Genomic DNA, 23,029 nt, shown 5'->3' on the forward strand with positions numbered 1-23,029 from the left:
TAGGATGAGGTTATTCATGTAAACACCAAGTGACGTTAGATATACTAGGGGATGTGACCTGGTCTCCAGTGTCATTTCAGAAAAGCATGGGTCTCTGATGGTCTCAGATCTGCTCACCCTGTGCAGACATCTCAGACACAGCTGCTAAACTGGCACCAGGTGTTTATGTTCAGGAACTTGAACCAGTGCGTAGGGTATAGGAAAGATATCTAAAGAAGGGTGGGAATAATTGGAAAAGTGAACAGGTCAGGGATCCACCAGTATTATTTTGTACAATGGACTTCATTTGACACTACTGACTGTCTGCGTCTATCTGAATGCAAGACCTGCATTTACTTTAACAGATGATCTTTCACTATCTTTGGGGTACATTGCAACTGTTAAATACATGGGAGAAAAAAAAAAGATTATCCAGACAGACCAGACATTTACTGGATTTAATGGAACAACCACAAAACAGCCATCATTTTCTCCAAGAACTTCCAGTTTCTGCTGGTAAATCTCTCCTGACTCTGGTCTCAGTCAGTGCTAATCACAACAGCCTCTTTTCACAGCAAATAATTTAAGTGCAAATGACTAAAAAGCTGAGACTGACACATGGAGATCCTTGACTGAGAGCAAATATATGACACGCAATACAAAATACATCTTGAGGAAGACATATTTTGCCTATTTAGCATTCAAGCCTATTAAAATATATAGGTACGCACAAAAATTATTTTAAGATTCCAGTATTCTGATAAATAGGACACCTCACTCAGAAAGTGATGCTTGCTGACAGATTTGTGAAAAAAAATTTGTCCATTGGATAAGTTGCTTGCAACTCTATTTGATAAATCAAATCTAATTAAATCACAGTGCACCACTGTGATGAGGTTAAAGCTAGCTCAGGTATCTCTCCATGACATCATAGCCTTTTTACACATCGGTACATGGACACATGTGGACACATGTTCTACCTGTGATCAATAAGTTGGAATAGCAGCTGGATATACATCATCGTGTATACTGCTGCTTCAGTGAAAAAATGCATTCCAAAATACACAGGTCCACTGGCAAAAGCTCGAATAATAGCACACCAAGCACTTTCATACTTCTTACTGGTGAGCAGATAGTGGCAAACAATTAAGAAGAATCTGATATTGTTAGAAAAAAATATTCTAATATTGACAAAGGGCCTCTAGCTTTTCTTGAAAAACTTTCCATGACAATGCATGATTTATGTAAACATAGTTGAAAAAAGATAATTAAATTTTTAGACAGTTTTCTTTTTGACATCCTCCACCTCAGCATCATTTTCTTGATGTGCATATCCATAAAATAACTGTGTGTGTATGTATTATATTTTTATAGTATGTGATAAGCAGTTACATACACAGTTACTGCATGGTTCTCCTCTGAAAAGCTTTGTCTCATCAAAAATACTTTGATATAGTACTGCTCTCCACCTGCATGACTTGCTTTCTCATAAATATAGTTACATCATGGTATCCTTTCATTTCAAAGCTTTGTTCCAAGCATGGCCATGCAGACAGACTTTAATTGAAAATGACTGTGAATGAGATATGAATAATAAAATTAATTACCTGAATCCAACATTAGAGTGTAATGCAACATCCCAAGTCTCTTGGCATGAACGATACTGATTCATAGGATTGTGAAGAACCATTAGTAAAGAGTTATCTTGGGTATGATAAAAGCAATCAACACATCTATACTCTTGGGTTGCAGTATACAGAACCTGAAAAGCAAAGAAACAAAGGTACGTCCTCCCTATATACAGTAGTATGTGCAGATGGTATGCAGCAGAGCTTTTAGCTGGTACTTCTGAGGTACATTGGAACTTCACTCTTCCTTCAGGATGTACGCAAAGCACTTGGATTCTAGCAATCTGAAGTGTTCGGGTATGTGGAAACTGAACTCCATTACTATCCATATTGAGAATAGGTACTCACTATCCTCCACTTTTGAGACTGACCATGAATGAAAAATATCAGCTAAAGAATAAAATCATTGTTTATATCTATTTAAGATTTAAAACCAAGTGTTTAAATACATAATGAATAAAAGCAGAACTATTGTGTAGCAGGTAGAGAAAAACTAACTTCTGTTAAGTTAGTTTGGTATCCAATTTGCTACTCTATGACCTGTACACCTCTGAGATTTACTGTGTCCTATATTATTCCACTCTCTTCTGGACATTCCCTCACTTTTCAGTGTTCACATTGTCTGCAGGCTGTAACTTATTTTTTAGTTATAGACAGAAGAAAGTTTTTTTTACAGAACTATTGAACTGAAGTAAAACTGAAGTAATACTATGACAACAAGTATGATTTAAATATGAAAATCTCATTACCAGCTGGTTGTAAGAATTGTGCTTAGATGTGACATTTAGTATAGGAAATAAAGAAATATTATTACCAAAATATTGTTGTTTTCTGTTGCAGTTATTTTATATCAGTATCTTTTGGCTAGATTCATTAATTATTGACAGTTCAGTTAGTATTAGCTATTTACCTTGCATAAGAAGGAATTCCCCATGTACTGAAATCTGTGACCAGACATGCAGTGATGCTAAAGTGGTGCTGAAATAGCAGCCTTTCCTCAATGCTTGTATAGCATGTGTGAGGATCAAAAACAAATTGAAGCATGTTAAGCTCAAGGCAGCACAGAGCTTACACCTCTCCCAAGAGAATGCCTATCACCTTATGCCATCTATACCTGAACTTATCTTTCATATTTGTTTTTCTGTCTCACCACAAGAAGAATTTTGGTCTTTAGCTTGCAAGATTTCTATAAATGAATCTTGTAGCCCTGAGAGGGTAAAGCATGATTATGACAAAATTTTCTATTTGCCCATAAAACATATGCTGAATATGTACTTGTACAGTATGCTGCTACATACAGTGGACTAACAAATCCCATAACTGTCATGGAAGATCACCTCTAAGAGTAAGATCATTTTTTTTTCCATCACGCATTTAGTTAAAAGACTCATACAAAAAAGAACAGCTGCATTGCCGCCAAACCACAAAATAAAAAACAAGTACAAACTTCAGTTTCTTGTTTGAAATTTAAAGCAGCTGAAGAACAACGTGTTTTGGTGAAAATGTATCAGGGATAAAACTGAACCAATTCCACTACTAATTCTTTGTGAAGCATTCTGATGCATGACTGTATCTATAACATTGTCAGTTCACAGATACCTGAAGAAGAACATGGGGTTGAAAATACTCAGCAAAACTCCAGTCTGTCAGACAACGCTTCTGAATCTTTTTTATTTCTTCTAAGTTTGTTTCTAGGCCATTATTTTCCAGACTCACCTCAAAATACAGCAAAACAAAATAATGAATATCAACATTTCAGTGCCAGTTGTATCAAGTTAACTGTAACCTGTTGTCTTAGTAGACAGCATCCCATGTTGCATCACAGTTAATTGCATAATGCTGCACATGTGTAGAGCCGTATGGCAATATTTAATAAAAACACAACTGCTCCCAAAGGTTTTTGCTTTTGTCTTTTCTTTATGGCAAACATAATTCATCTATTTTTATTATTAGGTTATATGTTTTTGAATGCTGTAAGTAATTATGAATATTTTGACAGGTCCTATGAAGTAATCTTAAAATTGCTATATTTATCCAGGGCTGTATGGCAGGCAGGTGTTTTTAAAGAAGCCAAACTACACAGTCTATTAGTTTGACAGTTTGGCAATTTCTCTCAAACTCTCATCCAAGTATATGAACCCTCGTATTCAATGAAACCAGTGTTGCCAGTAGTAGCTTCACCAAACCCCATCACCTTAGAATTCAAAGAAAGTGATTGCATAGTGCTTAAAAGATATGTCACTATTTCCCAAACATCACAAAATTGACATTCTCATGCAGCATTGCAAAGGAATCCACATCAACATTTCCCAGCATTGAACAATATTTTCTGTTGTCTCATACTATAGAGCACAGTTTAGTCCGCTCAATCACACTTGCCAGATCAGAATAAAAAAGATGCAATTCTTTGTTCAAAACAGGATCAGCCAACCAATTTCTTCCATCCTTATCATCTGTTTCTGCTTGTCCTGAAAATTGAAAGCAGAATTTTAAAATTGCTCCAGAAATTCCAGTCCTCAATGCTAAGATCAGAGTTCTGCAATTTCTTTAGCCTCCTCAATGAAATTGCCATCAAGTTGAAGCTTTCTTTTATGACACTAGTAAGCTAAATACATGATACACCTCTCCCACACTTTGAAATCCATGTACAACAACAAGCACCAAACTATTCAGTGAAAAAAAAAAAAAGAAAAAAGAAGTCTTAAGTTCCACTCAAATTTTCCTCTTGATCTGTCCTGTGATGGCCCTGCATGATCAAAAAGATTACAAATATTCTAAGTGTCCTCAAGACTCAAACGTGAAGAACCATTTTTCTGCTTACTACCTGAGAAATGACAGTTATTCCTTTGCACAGATTACACAAATAAGAGGTAAAATAAATTATTTTTATATTAGAATTTTTGAAAAAATGTGTATTTTAAACTTTACAGAATCATTGGATTTATAGAGTTCTATTTGCTACTGACAGATTACATCTGTCAAGGATCTAACTAGTAATTCTGATGAACTAGTTTGACTGATAAACTACCAGTATTACAATGGGCACCTGATATGAATAGAATCATACGGAGATTTTTACTTCTATATTCTCATTTTGTCTCTTTCTGAAATAATTTCATTTTAATAGAATTCTTTATGCCCTGGGTTAGGGCAGAAGTCACTAATATTTGATCAAAATTCATACATCAAGAAAAATTCTATTCTTAAGAGAAAATACTCCTGAAAGTATTTGTTCATAAATGGTTCATGAACAGCTCAGCTTCCAGACTGTTTCTCTGTACCTTTAGGCTATGATTCTCTGGAAAATTACATCTGTTTACTGACTGCCTTTAGAAGACTAAAGAAATCCAATAGCAATAGTTTTCTCTTCTTGGTATCTGTTTTTGTGCTGCAGAAGTGTTGAAATGTTGACAGCTGTGTTTGTAACTACAATATTTAGTGTTGTGTTTAGCAAAAAAGTAAAATAAACACCAAAAAATGTTCTGAAACTTCAGAAAAGAGGCAGATAAGAGGGATTCATTTTGTCCGCTCCAACATTGTAAGGAAAGGATCCCATCTAAGCTAATTGCTTATATAACCCTTCTCTTTCCCCTGGTCACAAAAAGGACCTAGATAATTAGCCTTGGCTAGACGCTTACTCTTAGACAGATAAAGTTAGGCCAGATATAACACATCCATTCTGTATATACAGTTTTTGTAGAATTTCTCTTTTGCAGAACTCTCAGCTTCATTCTTTCCTGTATCTTTGCTGCAAAAGCAAGTTTTAACATAAACCTGAACATACACTTCATTTTAAATAAGTTGCAAGCTCCACTGGTTTGGAACTTGGAACCGTCAGTTCTACCATATGTTAGCCTTATTTGCTGGTCTCACTTTCTTTGACACAAAATAAATATGGTTCTTCTTTACTTCTAAATTGGGCCTAAAATTTTGAATATCAAAACTCCATGCTGAATTTACTTGCATGTGAAAGAAGAGGGACACCTGGAAGATAAAAATGCAGTAAAAGATATGTATGCATGTGTAATTACCAAGAATAGCACTTTTTTTTTTTTTACCTCTCAACTTTTTATATCATCTTCTGGAGTCCTCATGTGTAAGGTATATATATTTTCCACTCCTCTTACTTGTTCAGTGGTAATCATCGAATTAACCTTATATACCACTTTTGATTTTACTCTGTGGATGCTACTAAGGTAGTAGAAATTCAGCTGCCATTATAACTCACAAGAACTTGCATTCAGAAAGGTATTTAAGCATGTTTTCAGTTAGTTTATGTCTCTAAAATGTATTTGATGTCACTAGCAACTAAACAGTTTTATAGTACACATTTTTCTACACATACCGTTTTAAAGAGTTGCTTAAATCAACTGTTTAATGTTGTCATACAAAAATAGCTAGTTTTTGTCTTTATGTAGTATTCCTATGTAGATAGTCAATGTGCAGACTATGCAATACTTAAAATTTGGTGATTTGTACAAGGAAGAAAAATCACTGCCTTGTAACAGCAAACGATATGGTAAAATAAATAGCAGATTCAAATTCTTCAGGAGTAACATAAATAGAGAGGTTTTTACCAGAGCCTCTTGGTGATTTCTCATTAAGCTTCGTTTCCATAAGGAAGAGTTGTCTCAGCTGTCTTGCAAACCTGGCTGGATTATCCCAAGGGATATAAGACACTTCAGAATCACCTCCAACCATAGATCCAGAGCTCTCCAGGAGACCAGAGTCACTCAGCCCAGTCAGCCTCAGGCTTTCAAAAGTAAACACTCTGAAGGCTCTTTCTACTTCAGCCCAACTCAGAAGTTCTATAAAAGAATTACAATCATTAACTGAAAACGTTCTTGTGGCTCAGCAGAAGATAAATAGAAGACTATGCAAGCATATTGTTCTTGGCAACTCTGCAAAAGCCAAGAACAATTTCCTTAATGGTATTGGATCAAATTATGTCAGCTACTTTTTACATTGCATTCAAAGTTGAATGTTTCCAAATTGCAAAATGATATGCCTAACTATTAATCCATCTTAAATGAAGTGCTTCCTACATCTGAATACGTACTGGCTCATTAACTTTATACAAATTATGTTGATTTTAAAGTACTGAGTAAACTTTACCAAACCAGTTAACAACTAGTTATTTTCAGCTTTAGCTCATGAAAAAGCTTCTATTATCTTTTTTCTTTTTTAAATCTGTAGCTTTTCAAACAAAGAACCAAGTGTTTTTTTCCTCTTCAGACAACATTTTACACAAAATTTGCACAGAAGCATGCAAGGTGCAAAGGCAATAACAAATGCTATTTATGGTTATTTGCATTGGTGTCCATACATTGATAATTATTAGAAGGACTGAACTTTAAGACAGGTAGTTCTGTCCCCAAATCATACACAGTGTATCTTCAGTTTGAAACATTTTCTCTTTGGAGTAGTTAAACATTGAACACCTGAAAATGTTGGCTATCTAGAGCAAAGTTAACAGTTGGGAGAGTTTGGTAATATAGTATGGTCTAGTGAAGACCATCAAGTTTGATATCCACCAGCTGGCAAGCTACAGCAATACAGAATACCTTAATAGCTAAGACACACCTTCTAAAAAAAAAAAACACCATACCAACAACTAGAAACAATGCAGCTAGTGTAAACTAATCCAACACATGGGATTTTGGGAATGAATAGCTGGGAAAGTAACTTCAAATACTGTGCCTTGTATGATGACATAACTGTAACAAAACGGATTTGAATGTTTATATTTCTTAGTAGTCATAGAATAAACTTTCAAAACTACCTAAGGGTATTTATGCAGTCTTTGGGATTGTTTCACAGTGTATGTCACAGTGGTATGCACATTACAAGAAAAGGTAACAGCATAAGTGATTATAGTTGAAGTAGTGAAGGTATTCTGCTGGTTTGATAGAGATTATCGCAGAAGCCATTTCATTATTAATTCCAGCAGGTTACAGAGAATACATTTTTAAGACCAGTTATTGTTCAATAAAAATTTTCTAAGATACATGTGCTCTTCCACCACAACAATGTTGGTAAATAAACCACGTCATTGTCTCCCAAAATGCATTGTGTCCTAAGATCAAAATAGCCATTTATACATTTTTTTTTTCTTTCTCAGACATAACTGTTTCTCTCTTATTAAACATGAATAAGTAATAAGATAGTTCTGAGATGCTGCCAGCTCTTAGTTATGCAATATCTAATACACATATTGCCTTGCCCAAGAACCATGAACCAGAAGTCTGAAGTTAGCCTAACTTGAATGGTAGGCCAAGGCATGATCAAGAATACAAAAAATGGGAAATTCTTCAAAGGTTTTAGGTAGCTGACAAAACTCATCACCAAATTCCATTTATTCAACAGAATCATCAACCAGAAGAAAAAAGAGGAAATTATATCAATGAAAAAAGAAAATCAGTTCACCACTAGTGAAATAATGCATGAGCTCATGAACACTGGCCAAGCGTTTAGGGTTGTTTACAGTCGAAGGAAGGATGAAATGGATAAGTTCCCTAAGAGGCAATTTATCCATCATTTCATGTTCAATCTTTTCTGGATTTAAGTTGTCTTGGACCTGGAACAAAAACCAAAGTACAAGAGTTAAAGTAAACTTTAACACCAGTGGATTTCTAAAAATTGTTAGAATAAATACATCCTTTTATAGGAAAAGATGTTAACTGTGCTTAAGTCAGTCGGATATATACTTAAATTTTGAGCATGTGCTCACAGTGCGTTATTGAATCATGGTGTCAGATATTTTGGGCAGGAAGATGCAGAAGAAAAGAACTGACAGAAGACATAAAAACAGATGTTAGAAGATATTTGTCTGTGCCAGATAGTCTCAAAAATTCTGGAATACTAGAGTAAATCAACAGAGTTCTGTATCTCTCATCTACACCAAAAACTAAACATTCTTGTTATTAATGCAAACACTGAAATCAATATAACGCTCTGTGTTTGTGATGTGTCCTCTGTCAGCAGCAGTAACCCATTGCTTCTTAAGCAGACTAAAGATGTATTAGTGTGTCTATCTCAGTAGGAAAAATCTAGGCTATGCTGTTCTCCTTTGTAAAAACACCACTCTACCCTTTCTAGTGCATGAGTATTCGCTGTCTGCGGACTTTAGAACTGATCATATATGATAGATATCACTATACCTTCAGCAGGTGTAATCGCTGAGCCAGTGTATCACGGTAATTAAATAAGAGAGGGTACTTGGGGGTTACAGTTTTTTCACTGTACTTAGGAGAAAAGTAGTCATAGAGATTCTGTTAAAAAAGAAAGATGCATTAAAAACCAATAATAAGACTTAATTATCATTTTAGGTAACAAATAAAAGACAACACAAACCTTTTTTTCACTCTCAGAAAGTGGAAGAGAAGGAAGGACAGAGGCTATATGATCTGCAATGCTATGATGTAGCCCATCTGCCCGGCGCTCTGGCAACACCAGACTAGGTGGTGTAAGGTCTTCTTCACTTGCAATAACCTAGTAAACATGGTATATGATAGCTTCACTACAGTATGACTGCTGCATAACATCCTTAAAACTAGCAAACAGATCCTGAGATAAGCTACATATAAGCTAAACACATATCCATACATTTTGTAAGGAAAGAAAAAAATTTTTTTTTTACAAGTAACAAAAATGCAATTCTGCATGTTAGTTTCTGCCCCAAACAGATTATAGAAAACAGAATTAAATGTGTTCTTTTATTACTCACTTTTCGAAGGATGAGAAGAAAAATATATCCAACTTGAAATGTTAAGAATTGTAATGATGAACAGAGATTTTGACTGCATTTCAGATGTTGGACCTTATCTTGAGGTTTTTTGCCTGAGTCTATTTTTGAAGTAAATAAACTAATTGAACTGAAATATTATTTTGAAAAGGAAGATTTTCAAATAATACTACAGAGCTTTACTAACTTGTAAATTGTGTCTGAACTCAACAGGAATCAGACCTGTCCAGCGTTAGCAGAGATACACACCAATTCTAGTGTTAAGTTTGCCGTAAGACCTTTGTACTGAGTAAACCAGTAAAAGTTTAGTATCACTGTTGCAAGATGTGAAAAAACTGTCACTGACTTAGCTACAAAATGACAAACTTTTCCTTATTTGATTATTTTGGATCTGTAGTCTTGGAAACACGATTTTGGGATAACACTGTATGTACAGAGTAAGCGTGCACAATATGAAAGGAAAACAAGGAAGCCACTTTTGAGTTATGATTCCTTTACATTTAACCTCCATGGTCAGTGCCTCTATGCATAGTCTCTTAGCTCCGTATGAAAGAGATGGATTTATTAATCTTTGATCAGTTCATTATAACAGGTCTAAGCTGAATTAACCACAGGAATTAAAAAAAATAATATTCCCACCTGTTCCAGCATGCAGTTCAGCATTAAGGGCACAGAAAAGTATTCCTCAGGAATCTGATTCAGCAAGTCATTGTAATATCTCATATCCATAGAAGCAGCCAAAACCGAAAATTCTTCCTCTGTTGTAAAAAAGAAAAAAAAAAGAATGTATTAGGATGGATTTATTAAAAAATGTCAATTTTTGTTACTGACCAGTTCAACTCCTCAACAATTTTTCTAAAAAAGATTAAAGTCTAGGACTGTATAGCTCTCATATCCAAGTGTGACTAGGAACAGTTAGAAAAAGTGATTCTCTGAAGAACTTATTTATCACCATTGCAGTTTCCAGAGACTTTCACAATGTTTTCACTAAGAAACTACTCTCACAACATCAAACCAGATTTGGCTTACTGAACAAATAGTTTCAGAGATTTGTGCTGTCAGAAGAAGGAACAGTAAGATTAATAGTGAACAGCTACAGGGCAAGTGTTTTAATCCTTTAATCATACCCTGTGACAAAATTACTGTTGGCAGATTTTCTTCTGCTTGCCCTTTTTTCTTTGAAGGTGTAACCTGTGGTGCTGGTTGTATCTAAAAGAACAAAGATAAAGACAAGAAAATCAGAAACAAATGAGGATTGCCGAATGTAAATAGGTGGGAAAAAACAATTTCATTTATCTTTTGCTATTTACCCTCTATCAGATGCTAAGCTTTTAAATGGTTCTTCCTAGGGGAGTCAAATCCTACCTGACTCTGAAAGGAACAAGCAATGTTGTTTTATGAATGCTTTAAATGAACATTCAGTAGCACTGCTATGGATGGAGTAATCCAATTTTTCCCCCAGCACTAGTACACATCCTACAAGCTGCTTTCTTGTGCCCACTTAAGCTTTTGTCCACCATGAACAAAGTAAAGGAACTGATCTGGAATAGAACTAATCATCTTTTTTGGATAGTTCACTGATCTGTAGCAAGACACAGTACCTCTGCAAGCATAGTGATTTTTCTAGGCACATGAAGGTGTCACCAGAAGTTATTTAAGTCATTTTTACACCCATGATACTTTATGCCAGTATCTGTATGATCCTTTAAATTTTCTTTTTTTTTTCCTCTTTCTCCAGTGTTTTGCCTTTTTTTTTTCTCTTCAATTTTTGAAGTTTTAAATGCTGAAGACAAAAATCCCGATTTCATTCACAAAAAATTACACATGGAGTGATGGTCCAAGCTGAATTTTTTAGTGCAGAATTAAAGGCAGATAATTCTATCCTATAGCTAATTATTTTCTACAGAAAGTGTGGTAAAGCAAAAAGGATCCTTGCCTCAGTTGCAGGTGGTTGTGTTGATAATTCAGGCACATTAATAAACTTGGTGTTTTCCAAGTAGTTACAATGCTGTCTTCTCCAATCCAGGCAGTCATACATTAAACAAGCAATACTTTCAAACACTGCAGTGCCAAGTGCAAGCTATAACAGAAAATAAGGTAAAAAGGATGAAGTTTGCGTGCAAAAGTGTCATGTAACTTAAGACACAAGAGTCATTAGTTCTCTAACAAGCAGATACACAGCTGTTTACAAATTTTCCAAGGGTATTTTTGTTTACTAATTCAAAATGTTTTATAGAGTAAGTCTAAGAAAACAAGGCATCCTCATCTCTATTTGCCTAAACGCTGCCATACCACAGTATGGACTGAGTGTTATCCAGCTGCTTCAGTTGTATACAGCTTAACTAATCTTAACAGTAACCATTCAAGGTCTGTTGTCTTGCAATTGAAATGTAGGTTATTTTTTGGATGGGAAGGAAAAGGCAAGGGAACATAAAATACTTCTTTTCTATCATCTGTGTACGTTTCTACTGGTGATCAACCTGCAGCATATTTGCAATGCCAGCCATTCTCCTGCCCTAGGAAGGATAAAAAAATAAAAATAATCCAACTAATCAATGTAATCTCATACTACTTCCTCTCTTTCTTTCTATTCCTCTGTTAGAGCAAAGAAGGCCTCAAGAACAGAAGAAAATCCATAGCTGTGCAAACAAAGGAATGTCATCATATCACCCAAACATCCAAAGGGAGAAAACTGTATCTACTGAAATCTGACATAGGAAGAGACAAGTTTACAGAGGTGGTGTACTGTGGTTTTCACCAAGGTTTTGGAGGAAAAAAAAAGTTGACACCAACAACTATTTTAAAATTAAAATGCTTTTCTACTGATACCAAACCCTGTTTCAGACCACGTGCCACACTCAGGTTTAAGTGGCTTTAGTGGCCATATTCTTCTTTTGTACAGCCTAAACATGTAATGATGGTGTCTAGTAAAACATCAGATGTCTCAATTTTAAGTTTCCTAAAATGAAGCATGGTGAAGAAACACAACTGTCATTAAGTTCTTAACTCACACTAAAAGCATTAAGTGACCCTTAAGAAGTATCAAGCATTTGCTTTCTCTAGATCTGGCCCTCCTTATAGCGCTTCAAAACAAACACCCAAATCACTGATCAGATATGGAATACTTGTTGCAGTTTTCATAACGTTTGAAGCTTAGAGGAGGTGTTTGGGAGAGGAGCCATATTTGTGAAAACAGAATTTTCAGAGTTAATATTTGTGCACCTTTGTTCTTCTAATTCAATGCTCTTTTGCAAAACTTTCCATTCATATATTACAAGAAATCATTGGAGCATATGAAAATTTCAATTTTAAAGTCTTGGAGTGTTTTTCATGCACAGTCTTTTAAACAAAACAAGAATGAAGTGTGACCAGCAGGTCAAGGGAGGAGATTCTCCCCCTTTACTGCTCTTGTGAGACCCTACCCAGACGAGTATGTCCAACTCTGGGGTCACCAAAATAAGGACACAGACCTATTGGAGCAAGTCCATAAGAGGGCCACAAGGATGATCAGAGGGCTGGAGCACGTCTCCTATGAAGACAGGCTATGAGAATTGGGGATGTTAAGTCTAGAGAAGAGAAGGCTCCAGGCAGACTTTATAGTGGCCTTCCAGTACTTAAAGAGGGCCTACAGGAATGCTGGAGAGGAACTCTTTATCACCAACTGTAGTGATAGGACAAGGGGTAGTGACTTTAAACTAAGAGAGGTTTGACTTAGATTCGATATTAGGAAGAAATTCTTCACTGTAAGAGTGGTGAGGCACTGGAACAGGTTGCCCAGAGAAGCTGTGCATGCCCCATTGCTGGAAGTGTTCAAGGCCAGGTTGTGTGGGGCTTTGGGCAACCTGGTCTAGTGGAAGGTGTCCCTGCCCATGGCAGCAGGGTTGGGACTGGATGATCTTTAAGGTTCCTTCCAAATCAAGCCATTCTATGATTATATGATTCTAATTTTTACAGAGTTACAAATAATGCAACCTGACACTGCTTAATAGGACAGATACAAAGGTTAGTATAATTACAGTTTTATGAATTTACTTCCTTGCTTTCTCCTCATCTCAGAACAGAATCAGATTCTTGTTGAAAGTTCTGAGTCTAGCCACCAGTGACTCTTGAACGAAGGAAAATATTTTTGAGAGCATTTTCCTTTATAAATATCTAAAATATCTTAAATAGAAATGACCTTCTGTATATAACAATATCATTTTTTGTAACAATGCCTAACAATTTGTCAAAAAAGTTCTCCTTCTGTATCTCTTGATCTTTCCATATGCAGCAAGATAGGACTCAAAGACTCGCCTGGAAGCCCACCAGAACAGATTTACTCTATCCACCTATGATTTCTTGACTTGCATTCTTCCCATCTGCTTCTTTAAAGACTTACAAATGTTCCTACTTCTTTAGAGCTCTGCTGAATTCTGATAAAGAAGAATGTGAAATTACAACTACAATCTGCTGGAACAATTTCAGTGACAGATAATTATTCTTTTATTTCAGTAAAGATACGTGCTTGTGGGATATTTAAGGGCTGCAACAGGACCCTAGAAGAGGTGATTACTGGATTTTTAAGATACACAGGATTAAAGAACTTCTTTCTCAAAATTGGCTTCATATTTTAAGATTAGATCAAGAATATAATGGTGAATAATGTTGTAAGTAGCAAGTCTACACCTTTCCACAATTGAGGCATTTTTAGTGAATGCCTTAAAAACCACTATGGATTTAGCCCAATTCAGTTCTGATCCCTTCAGGATCAAGGGTACTTCCTAGCTCACCAAATTGTTTATATACAGGATTTAATGTACTATAAAAAAGTGTTAGGAGAATGTAGTTTGTCCTTTAACCCTAATAATATAGACCACAAATACAGTAGGATAAATCATGGAATATTGCTTTAGCATGTTCTATTTTTCACTGCCACCACTGTGGATTGGAAGATTCTGGACCCTTTTACCTTGCCATACTTGAGATCCTAGGTTGGAAAAAATTTCTAACAGTTTACTTTGCTTTCTAATGCTCCTGACTCAGCAGGCTATAAAGAGTAACACATCAGAGACATGTTTTGGGTAGGACAACAAGAAGCAGTACAAGGTGTGCTAAAATAACAGCTTATGGTCAAAAAGCCCTCTTGCATTCATTTTCATTTGTTCTTGTGACTTTTCTGATATATATAGTAAGTAGACCTGGTGTCAGGAGAACAAAAACATATTTTTAATTTTATTTAGCACTGACATTTGACTCTCTAATGAACTTTAAATTGAACCTTTGTGAAGCCAATGAATAAATTTAGTATTTCGAACTGTTTTCAACTCTGCTGCTGTGGCCTACAACTTTAAGAAACTCCAGGGTAGGTACTTTTATTCAAAGGATTCCTCGTGAATACATGCTGAATATGCTTGTTGGATATATAGAAAATATTTTTTGTTGAAGATAACAAACATACTAACTATTTTGTTTCTGTTTCATGGAAGAGTAAGCTAAAATTCCTTCCAGTTCTAAATTGGTGCTAAATGTTACAAACCTCAAAGCATGCCACATGTTGTGAAAGCATTAACTACTCACCAGCATTTCTTTGTCAGACCAGTCAGAGGGAAAGGCATTCTCCTTAACCAGGTGATGAAGTCTGGCAACATCAAAGAGACTTGATCCATGCTTTCCACTGTTCAGAACTGGCTCTAGATATTTCCAAAACATTTCCAGATCTTTGACAGCTTCATCTTTCTTTCTTTTCTCTGCTTCAACATCTAAAATTTTAAAGTATTAGATAAATCACAGTACACTATCTCCATTCTACAGAAAGCACAAATTGTATAATAGTCTTCTATAAGTACTGTTAGAATATTCCCATTCTCATGGTCTCAGAAAAAATCTGACACCAAACTTTGGGTTTAAAAAACTCCACGAAGATAAAGCCTAAGTATGGCTAACATGGCATTTCTTTTAGAAAAACAAACACACAGAAATAAAACAAAAGAAAAACTTCACCAAAATAACAGCAATTAATGTTTGAAACCTAGGAAATATAAAAATATTTGCACTGTTCCAAAGCTGCCAGCACAAATTTAGACCAAACAGTTCATTAAGTATAGGATAAGCAAGCTTTACTATCAACATTTTGTTGAAGTGGAAAGTGGGGTTAAAAGGAGTTTAAGGTATAGCATGACTACGAATAGTGAGTCTAGAAGTTGTATAGCTCTCATTTTTATTGCATGGTGATGATCAATTTTCAAAGGTGCTCCAGGTACAGAGAAAAAACTTTCTCTCTTAATGCCAAACTTACAATCACACTCTGGAATCCAAGATCAACCACACTTATTATAGCCTAATTTTAAGAGATATAAGAACATGAAACCTGCAATGACTTGCTTTCATTTGGACGTGTGGGTGCTCAGCACTTCTAAAACATAAGCATTGAGGCCAAATACCACACTTGTATTTTTCCAGTGGCCCTATGGATTTAAACCAAAACAACCCCATGAGGCTGTGAACTCTTCAAAAAATGCTGACCTTCTTAAAGAACTCAAAGATATATATTCCTTGTGTAGTAGCCATCAGAAGTGATGGCCAATTAACTTATAAAATGGCCCTATCATAATTTTGAAGGTATGTACCGTAAGTAACTCCAAGCACTGGGCAGAAGATCTGGGAACTCTCTGCCAAAAGATTTTGTAGGTATAAGAAATTTTCAAGAGTTCAAGGAAAACTGAACAAGTCCTTAAAAAATAAACAGAATAAATACATTGAGGTTTACTACAAAGACAAGACACATCAGGATCAGGAAAATCCCTTGACTTGAAAATAAGTGGATGCTAAGTGAGGTGCACATTGAGAAGTTTCTTATGTGCTTTTCCTATTATGCTTCTTTTCTTATTACTTCTATTCCTTTCCTTTACTCTCTTCATATTCTTCTTCTCCTCTTCCTTAGGCATCAGTTCATGACCACTTCTGGAGATAGAATACTGGCCCAGATGGTCCTTTGATTTAAACTGTTCCATGCTCCTAACAGCTCATCTCAGTCACAGGACCATCTTTCTTCTTCCTTCTTTTTTCATCTGCTCATGAAAGATAAACTCTAATTCAGTGGCAATGTTCTCCTAACACACTCAGCTTTGAATGCATATCTTGGCAGTATAATCGTATTTAGACTGCTAGGTCATGGGTCATCCACTTCACGTTGTTGAATGGAAGTTGAGTGGCACTGTACTAACAATATTGCAGCCAAAAATTTCAGTTTTACAACAGAAGAATAATAATATTTTACTAACTCTACCCCATAGTTTAATACTAAAACACATAAGTGTATGATGCTTAGGTTTCCCCTTGCACAGAAACATCGTGGCTCTCTAGGATCAATCATTAGACGCTCTGTCCTTGAATACTGCCTCTCTTCTTCATTCTTGTGCCTATAGTACTAAAGCCTTTTCTTGCTCAAGTACATTTTCATCATGTAAACCCTCACAGAATAAATTAAAAGTTTCCATGAGTAACCCCAGAAGAAGATGCAGGAGTTGGGAGAAACTGTCAATGCAGAAGAAATGTGGCACAACCCCACAGAAGAACTGAATTCTCATTTCTATTACTAAAGAATTTGAAGTGAAGACGGTATTCAGCAGTACACTATATAATTTTGGAACAACAACAGCAATCTGTTATAATCATGTAACAATGAAATAATAGCATCTAGTGTATACTAATACATTGCATAGTGATTTTGAACCATCACTGTGGAAACAGAAGTCCTAGAATCACTAGGATGTGTCAGGTCACACATTTCCAGCAGAAACTGTCAGGCCGAGAGACTGGTCGAAGTTCTGAATATTAACTCTCAGAAAAGAGGAGATAAAAGTAGAGCTACTAGAGTGATTAGAAGAACAAAAACCTAACCATATGAAAGGTACTAGTAGTGCTTGACTTGGTAACATCACAAAATGAAAGCCAATAGGGCATGTAGGCACCTGAGAAGGAAAAGAACATGAAAGCTATGGTGCATAATCCATGGTTTAGGAGTACTAATGCCATGAACAACAGAAACGTTATAACACTATTGGATTTACAGGTTAATGTCTTCCTTCCTAGAAGTATATCTTTGTACATTACTGAAATGATCAGTTGTGATCTATTTCAAAAGCCATTCAACTAGGAAATAGTTTAACCTCTGCTCCAAGGCACAATTAACTATATCACTGGTGACAAATGTTTGCCTAATATAAACTTAAAAGCCTCAATATTCCTACTCAATCTACTTTAGTACTTCACCAACCTCTCCTGTAGAAAGTTTCTTCCTGCTATATTGTATTTTTATTTTTTTGTAATTTATACTCTTTATTTTCTATTCTAGACTTTTATAAACTTGAAAACTTTTATCGTATCCTCCTTTATGCCCTTTATCCTTAAGTTTAAAAAGATAAGGCCGACTATTTATTTTTTTTTTATTTTCCTCACAGGTCAAGTTTTACAGATCCCTAATAATTTTCTTTGTGATCATTTGGAATTTTCTGATTGACACAAATTTCTTATGAAATTTTAACTCACTGTTGAGTTGTATGATAGAATTACTTCAGGTATTTTTTAGGACATATTCTCATTTATAATCTGGAGATTTTTTTTTAGTGGCATAATGATACTGATGACATGCTCATTTGCGAAGTCAGCATGATAGCTTGACTCACAATGTGTCTTTTAGTTAGGTGCTTCCTAGCTTGTATTTGTACACACATTATTTTTGCATAAATACACTATACTATAGTTGTCCACATTAAACATAATATGCTTTTTTCCAAATTGTTATTCTCTATTCTGTCAAGAACATTTCGCATTTGAATCACGCCCCCTTTTTCCAATATTGATGATAATACTTTATAATACCAGAAAAAGCACAAATTCTCTTGACTCGACTCCATGCATCCTTCTGTTTTATAAGCCTTTAATAGCTACTCTACAGAAGCTAAGGTTTTCCAAGGAGGTTGCACCTACTATACATACACTTTCCTCTAGACCTATCTTGCTTACTGAGGGCCATGAGAAATAGCATTATTAAAATTCAAATATACAACACTAACTATTCCTCTGCTTAAAAGGTCAGTACTTAATTTTGTGAGGAAATTAAACTTGTCTGATATGATTTGTTCTTGAACAACATATAGAATCATAGAATTATTAAGGTTAGAAAATACCTCCAAGATCATCTGGTCCAACCATCCCCCTACCACCAATATTACCAACCCACTAAACCATGTCCCTAAATACCACATCTAATCTTTCCCTAAACACCCCAAGCGATGGTGACTCCACCACCTCCCTGGGAAACCCATTCCAATGCCTAGCCACTCTTTCTGAGAATAAATTTCTCCTGATTTCCAACCTGAACCTCCCCTGGCTCTACTTGAGGACATTCCCTCTTGTTCTGTTGCTAGTTATCTGTGAGAAGAGGCCAGCCCCCAGCTCTCCACGTCTTTCTTTCAGGTAGTTGCAGAGAGCAATAAGGTCTGCCCTAAGCCTCCTCTTTTCCAGAATAAACAACCCCAGTTCCCTCAGCTGCTCCTCATAAGACTTGTGTTCCAAGCCCTTCCCCAGTTTTGTAGCCCTTCTTGGGACATGCTCCAGGGCCTTGATGTCTTTCTTTGTAGTGAGGGGCCCAAAACTGAACACAGTACACGAGGTGAGGCCTTACTGGAGCTGAGTACAGGGATATACTAGCTGTTACTCATATATTCATTTCTTCTAACTGGTTGTAAATTCTTTGTTCCAGTATTTTCCCAGAAACAGAAATTAAGCAGATTTCAGTGCCCTGGCTATTTGTATTCCTTTCCCTCTTCCTCCCAGATCTTTTTCCACTATCTCACTTGTTCTTCATGAGTCTCAAGTATAAATGAGAATGGCAGGCAGATCTTTAAACTGAATGCAGTTTCAGTTAAACTGAATCAGCTGATCTGAAAACTTCTCTAACTTACCTCAGTACTACTCAGTTATTTTACCTATTTCTTTGCAATATGAAGTTGAATCTTTCTGCTGTCAGCATTAATTGTAGGTAGTTGTAACCATCACCTGTCTGCAATGGTATCTGTAGTGAAAACAGATTAACCCTCCACAACACACACGCCAACAAGAAGTACTTGCATTACTACTTATAACACTACTTAAATGAAGAACTACCAGGTATATTTACTTCTTTTTCACTTTATAAAGTTTCCTTATAAATAAGCAAATAATCATAGTTGTTTCATCATCTTCCCGCAGACTGAGGCTGAGTGGCTTGTAGTTCTCTGGGTCTTCCATCTTACCCTTTTTGAAGATGGAAGCGACATTTGCTTTCCTCCAGTCCTCAAGCACCTCTCCCAGTTGCCATGGTCATTCAAAGGTTGCTTAAGTATTCCCTGACCTGATTCTCTTCTACCAAGGGTGTATGTCCTGTGCTCCAGACCTTCCCTCTATCTCTGGGGTCTGTGATTTCTGAAGGTTATTCATGAACACCATCTGTTTTCCTTTGGCCATGTACCTCAGTAAAGTCTTACTCTGTGTTCTTGGTAACACCCCTCAAAGGTATTGGAAGGGTGCTATTAGGTGCTCTGTAAGCCTTCTCTTCTCCCCACTAAGCTAGCCCAGGTCCTTTAGCCACTCCTTACAGGGTGGCTGTCAGCTAGACTCATTCAAATTTATCAGTATCTTTCTTGTACTGCAGAGCCTAAAACTCTGGTCTCATGAGTGCCAAGTAACAGGGATAACCACTTCCATTGACCTACTGGCTCTGTTAATAGAGCTGAGTATGGTCAGCCATCATTGATGACTCACATTTAGCTTGCCGTCCACCAGAACCCCACATCCTTTTCAACAGAGGTGCTACGCAGTTGTCCTCAGGCTGTATGACTACAGGGTGTTATTCTGTAACACATTCTTTTCTGGCTGGGCACACAGTCACAACCTAGCCAGCTGTGCACTTCCTTTGAAATTACCAAATGTACAATTTTTCTTAGAAACAGACCTTCCTGGCTAATGACACATACAGGTATGCATTTGATAAAATGTTCTGGTGGCTGTTGCACAGAACTGTGGCTGCAACACTGACTGCTTAGTCAGTCCTTCTTTCCACTGGCCAGCTAAGGCAAGCTTTTGCTTTAGCAAACCATTTGGTTTGGTGACCAAACCAATGGCAAAAGCATTTTTGCACTAGGAAAGAAAGCTGCTCACAGATAGTATACATACACACAAGGCACAGAGGAGAAAAGCACAACAGGAACGGTCTACTTGAATATAAACCAGTACTCTTTCTACACAAATTTTGTTCTTACGACCAAATTACCTTCAGGTGAAAGTAAACATTCTTCTTGAAGTTTAGCTGCTTCCAAATATGTCTGTAATGGATCATAATTCTCAGAAGAAATCCTGATTACACTTGAAACATTAACTCCAAGCTCAGACATCACAGGCAGTAGCTGAGGGTTGTGGAAACCCAAGATTATAAAGTAATAATGGGCACCATCATCTGGTTCATCATCTGTTCAAAGCACAATAAAACAGACCAGAGTAAGGAATTCAACAACTAAACAATTTTTTTTTTCCTTGCGTATACAGTGATACTGCAAATTAAGGCCACAGAAGCAAACTATTACAAACAATTAACAAAAATGCAGCAATCAGAAGGAACCAGTAGGTAGCTTCGGATATTCCTACAGTCTCTGGGATGTTTGTTTTTTATTCTTCTATCATCTTTGCAAGCACAAATTACCTAGACAAATTCTCCTTTGAGATAATCTGCAATCATTGCGTTCACTGTTTTGTAAATACCCTTGGGACTAATGAGATGATCTCAGTTAATAAAATTTAATGGCAATGCTAGCAGTTCGTAACACAAAGCTATTAAGCATACTAAACAAAGACACTTTTCACGGTGGTTAGCTTTTGGAGGCAATTATTATTTTTCTTACTTTTTCTTCTTATTAGCTGTGACTAACAAGGCAGCAAAGTATGGATATGGGGTAAAAAAAATCTCTTATCTTATACAGGTACCTGATGTTTTCTGCCCACTCCTCAGACGCCCCTCAGATCGGAATCAAAAACGTTGGATCTGGTAAAATTGTTTCTATAGGGCCTAGCAGAACCACATTAATAGCTACTCAAAGCCATTCTGTACAGTACATTCTATACTTACATAAGTAAGATAACATGAGTTCTCTACATTACTTTAGCTTTGATTCTTACAGGCACAAACGTTTCTTCAAACACTTCTCTTTTAAGTCCCTGAAAAATCTTAAAATTATCAAAATGATATTTTTGCCATGTCTTATCTAAGAAAATAAGCTAATGCACAGAAAGCCACTGTTCTGTTCCTATGTAATTTTGTCAGCTTGACTAAGATTCAGATTTGTTCTAAACATCTAGACCAATGCTTTTTAGATGCTTGAGGAGTATCATTGATCTCAAAAGAGATATAGACAGAAGTCTGATGAAATAGGAAGGAATGCCTGCAGGGGTTCAACTGGGGAATAATGGATACACATTCAAGACCAGCAAGTGCTTCTCTAGCAGGAGAGATCCTGTTTTTTCTGACGTAGTTAAAGCTCCCTGTGGTCCAAATTAAATATAACTATGATCTAATGAGCAGAGGTATGCACATTCTCCAATATTTTTTGTTCCAGTGACATTTGTAACCACGGGTGCTATGTATTGAGAATAACGATTTTCTCAACACTGGTTAGTATATTATTCCTTACCTTGTATAGCTCACTTCTGGACTAGCTTTCTTCAGGTCTCAGCACTACCCACATGTTTTTACAGCAAATGAAATCATATTGCCCTTTATACAGAACCTGGCTTCACCCCTAAACAATGGTGGACAGCTCAGTTTTACTTTATTAATACAAGGAGAAAGATGCCTTTGGATACTGACACATGCATTTAGTTATTCTGAAATCTTTGTGTAAGGACATGTAGTATTTATTTAGCCACTTTAGTCTTACACATGCTAAAACATTTTTGATGTTAACGTGCTACATATCTCATCTCTATTTTATTTCTTGGACTGTACAATATATCTTACTTCGAAGCAAAGCACAGTGCCCTCTTCAAATGCAAAGTGGCAGTGTTTTAATATTGCCAAATACATCTTTCAACATGAAACAAAAAATGTACTGAATATGAAGCTAGGTTTGACGATTTTTGCAAGTTTATCAGGAGCATATCTGCATTTTTTACATACCAATGTATTTGTATTCCTCTTCCTCTTCTCCTCGTCGCTTCAACTGGGTGTTCTTTTTAATAGTAGCTGGCACTGCAGGGGCTACTTCTGTCTTCCTTCCTTTCCTTTCTTTCTCAACTGTCTTGGCACTAGGGGGTTTCTCCTTCTTGCCAAGAGGTTTACCTTTCTCTTTTCCTCCATCTTTTTCCTTTTTTAGCTTTTCTTCTGCCTGACAAGATGAAGAAACTAAGGTTTCATTGTAGCCTTTGTGAAGAACAAAGGGCAGATTGCTATAAAATTATAGTGGATCAATGAATAACTTGAATACTTTTGAGTACTTTTCCCTCTCACAGTTGTAAAATTGTTGTGTTAAAGATGTCTTAAACACATGCTTTTTCCTTCTCAAACGCACCATTCAGTTTATTATATTCTTACTAAATCATAGCGTTAAGACTTGACATTAAAGAGGAACTATGAGGGGAAAGTATATGTTATACCTACAGAATTGATTAA

At 36.1% G+C, this 23,029-nt stretch overlaps 1 protein-coding gene across 15 annotated transcripts in view; it reads right to left on the bottom strand.

Moving 5' to 3' along the window:
• The window catches only part of SPAG17 (sperm associated antigen 17), a 117,275-nt gene that overhangs the window by 63,170 nt on the left and 31,076 nt on the right, over window positions 1-23,029 (bottom strand). For 11 of the 15 annotated variants that reach the window (XR_013945198.1, XR_013945199.1, XR_013945200.1 and 8 more), the window contains 13 exons: window positions 22,538-22,745; window positions 20,642-20,836; window positions 14,908-15,089; window positions 11,288-11,431; window positions 10,479-10,560; window positions 9,991-10,109; window positions 8,961-9,098; window positions 8,768-8,878; window positions 8,034-8,184; window positions 6,185-6,415; window positions 3,951-4,075; window positions 3,207-3,323; window positions 1,587-1,741 (listed from right to left, as the gene is read on the bottom strand). Coding sequence is in view for 10 of the 15 variants with exons in the window: in XM_080576920.1 (XP_080433046.1) it covers window positions 1,587-1,741; window positions 3,207-3,323; window positions 3,951-4,075; window positions 6,185-6,415; window positions 8,034-8,184; window positions 8,768-8,878; window positions 8,961-9,098; window positions 9,991-10,109; window positions 10,479-10,560; window positions 11,288-11,431; window positions 14,908-15,089; window positions 20,642-20,836; window positions 22,538-22,745 (1,958 nt within the window). In the remaining 5 variants the exon portion in view is untranslated. Of the gene's footprint in view, window positions 1-1,586; window positions 1,742-3,206; window positions 3,324-3,950; window positions 4,076-6,184; window positions 6,416-8,033; window positions 8,185-8,767; window positions 8,879-8,960; window positions 9,099-9,990; window positions 10,110-10,478; window positions 10,561-11,287; window positions 11,432-14,907; window positions 15,090-20,641; window positions 20,837-22,537; window positions 22,763-23,029 lie in introns of all 15 variants that reach the window. The other 4 variants (XM_080576917.1, XM_080576921.1, XM_080576923.1 and 1 more) reach the window with 3 other exon arrangements.

This window comes from Anser brachyrhynchus (assembly GCF_964034855.1).
Source record: "Anser brachyrhynchus genome assembly, chromosome: 1".
Classification (NCBI taxonomy): Eukaryota; Metazoa; Chordata; class Aves; order Anseriformes; family Anatidae; genus Anser; species Anser brachyrhynchus.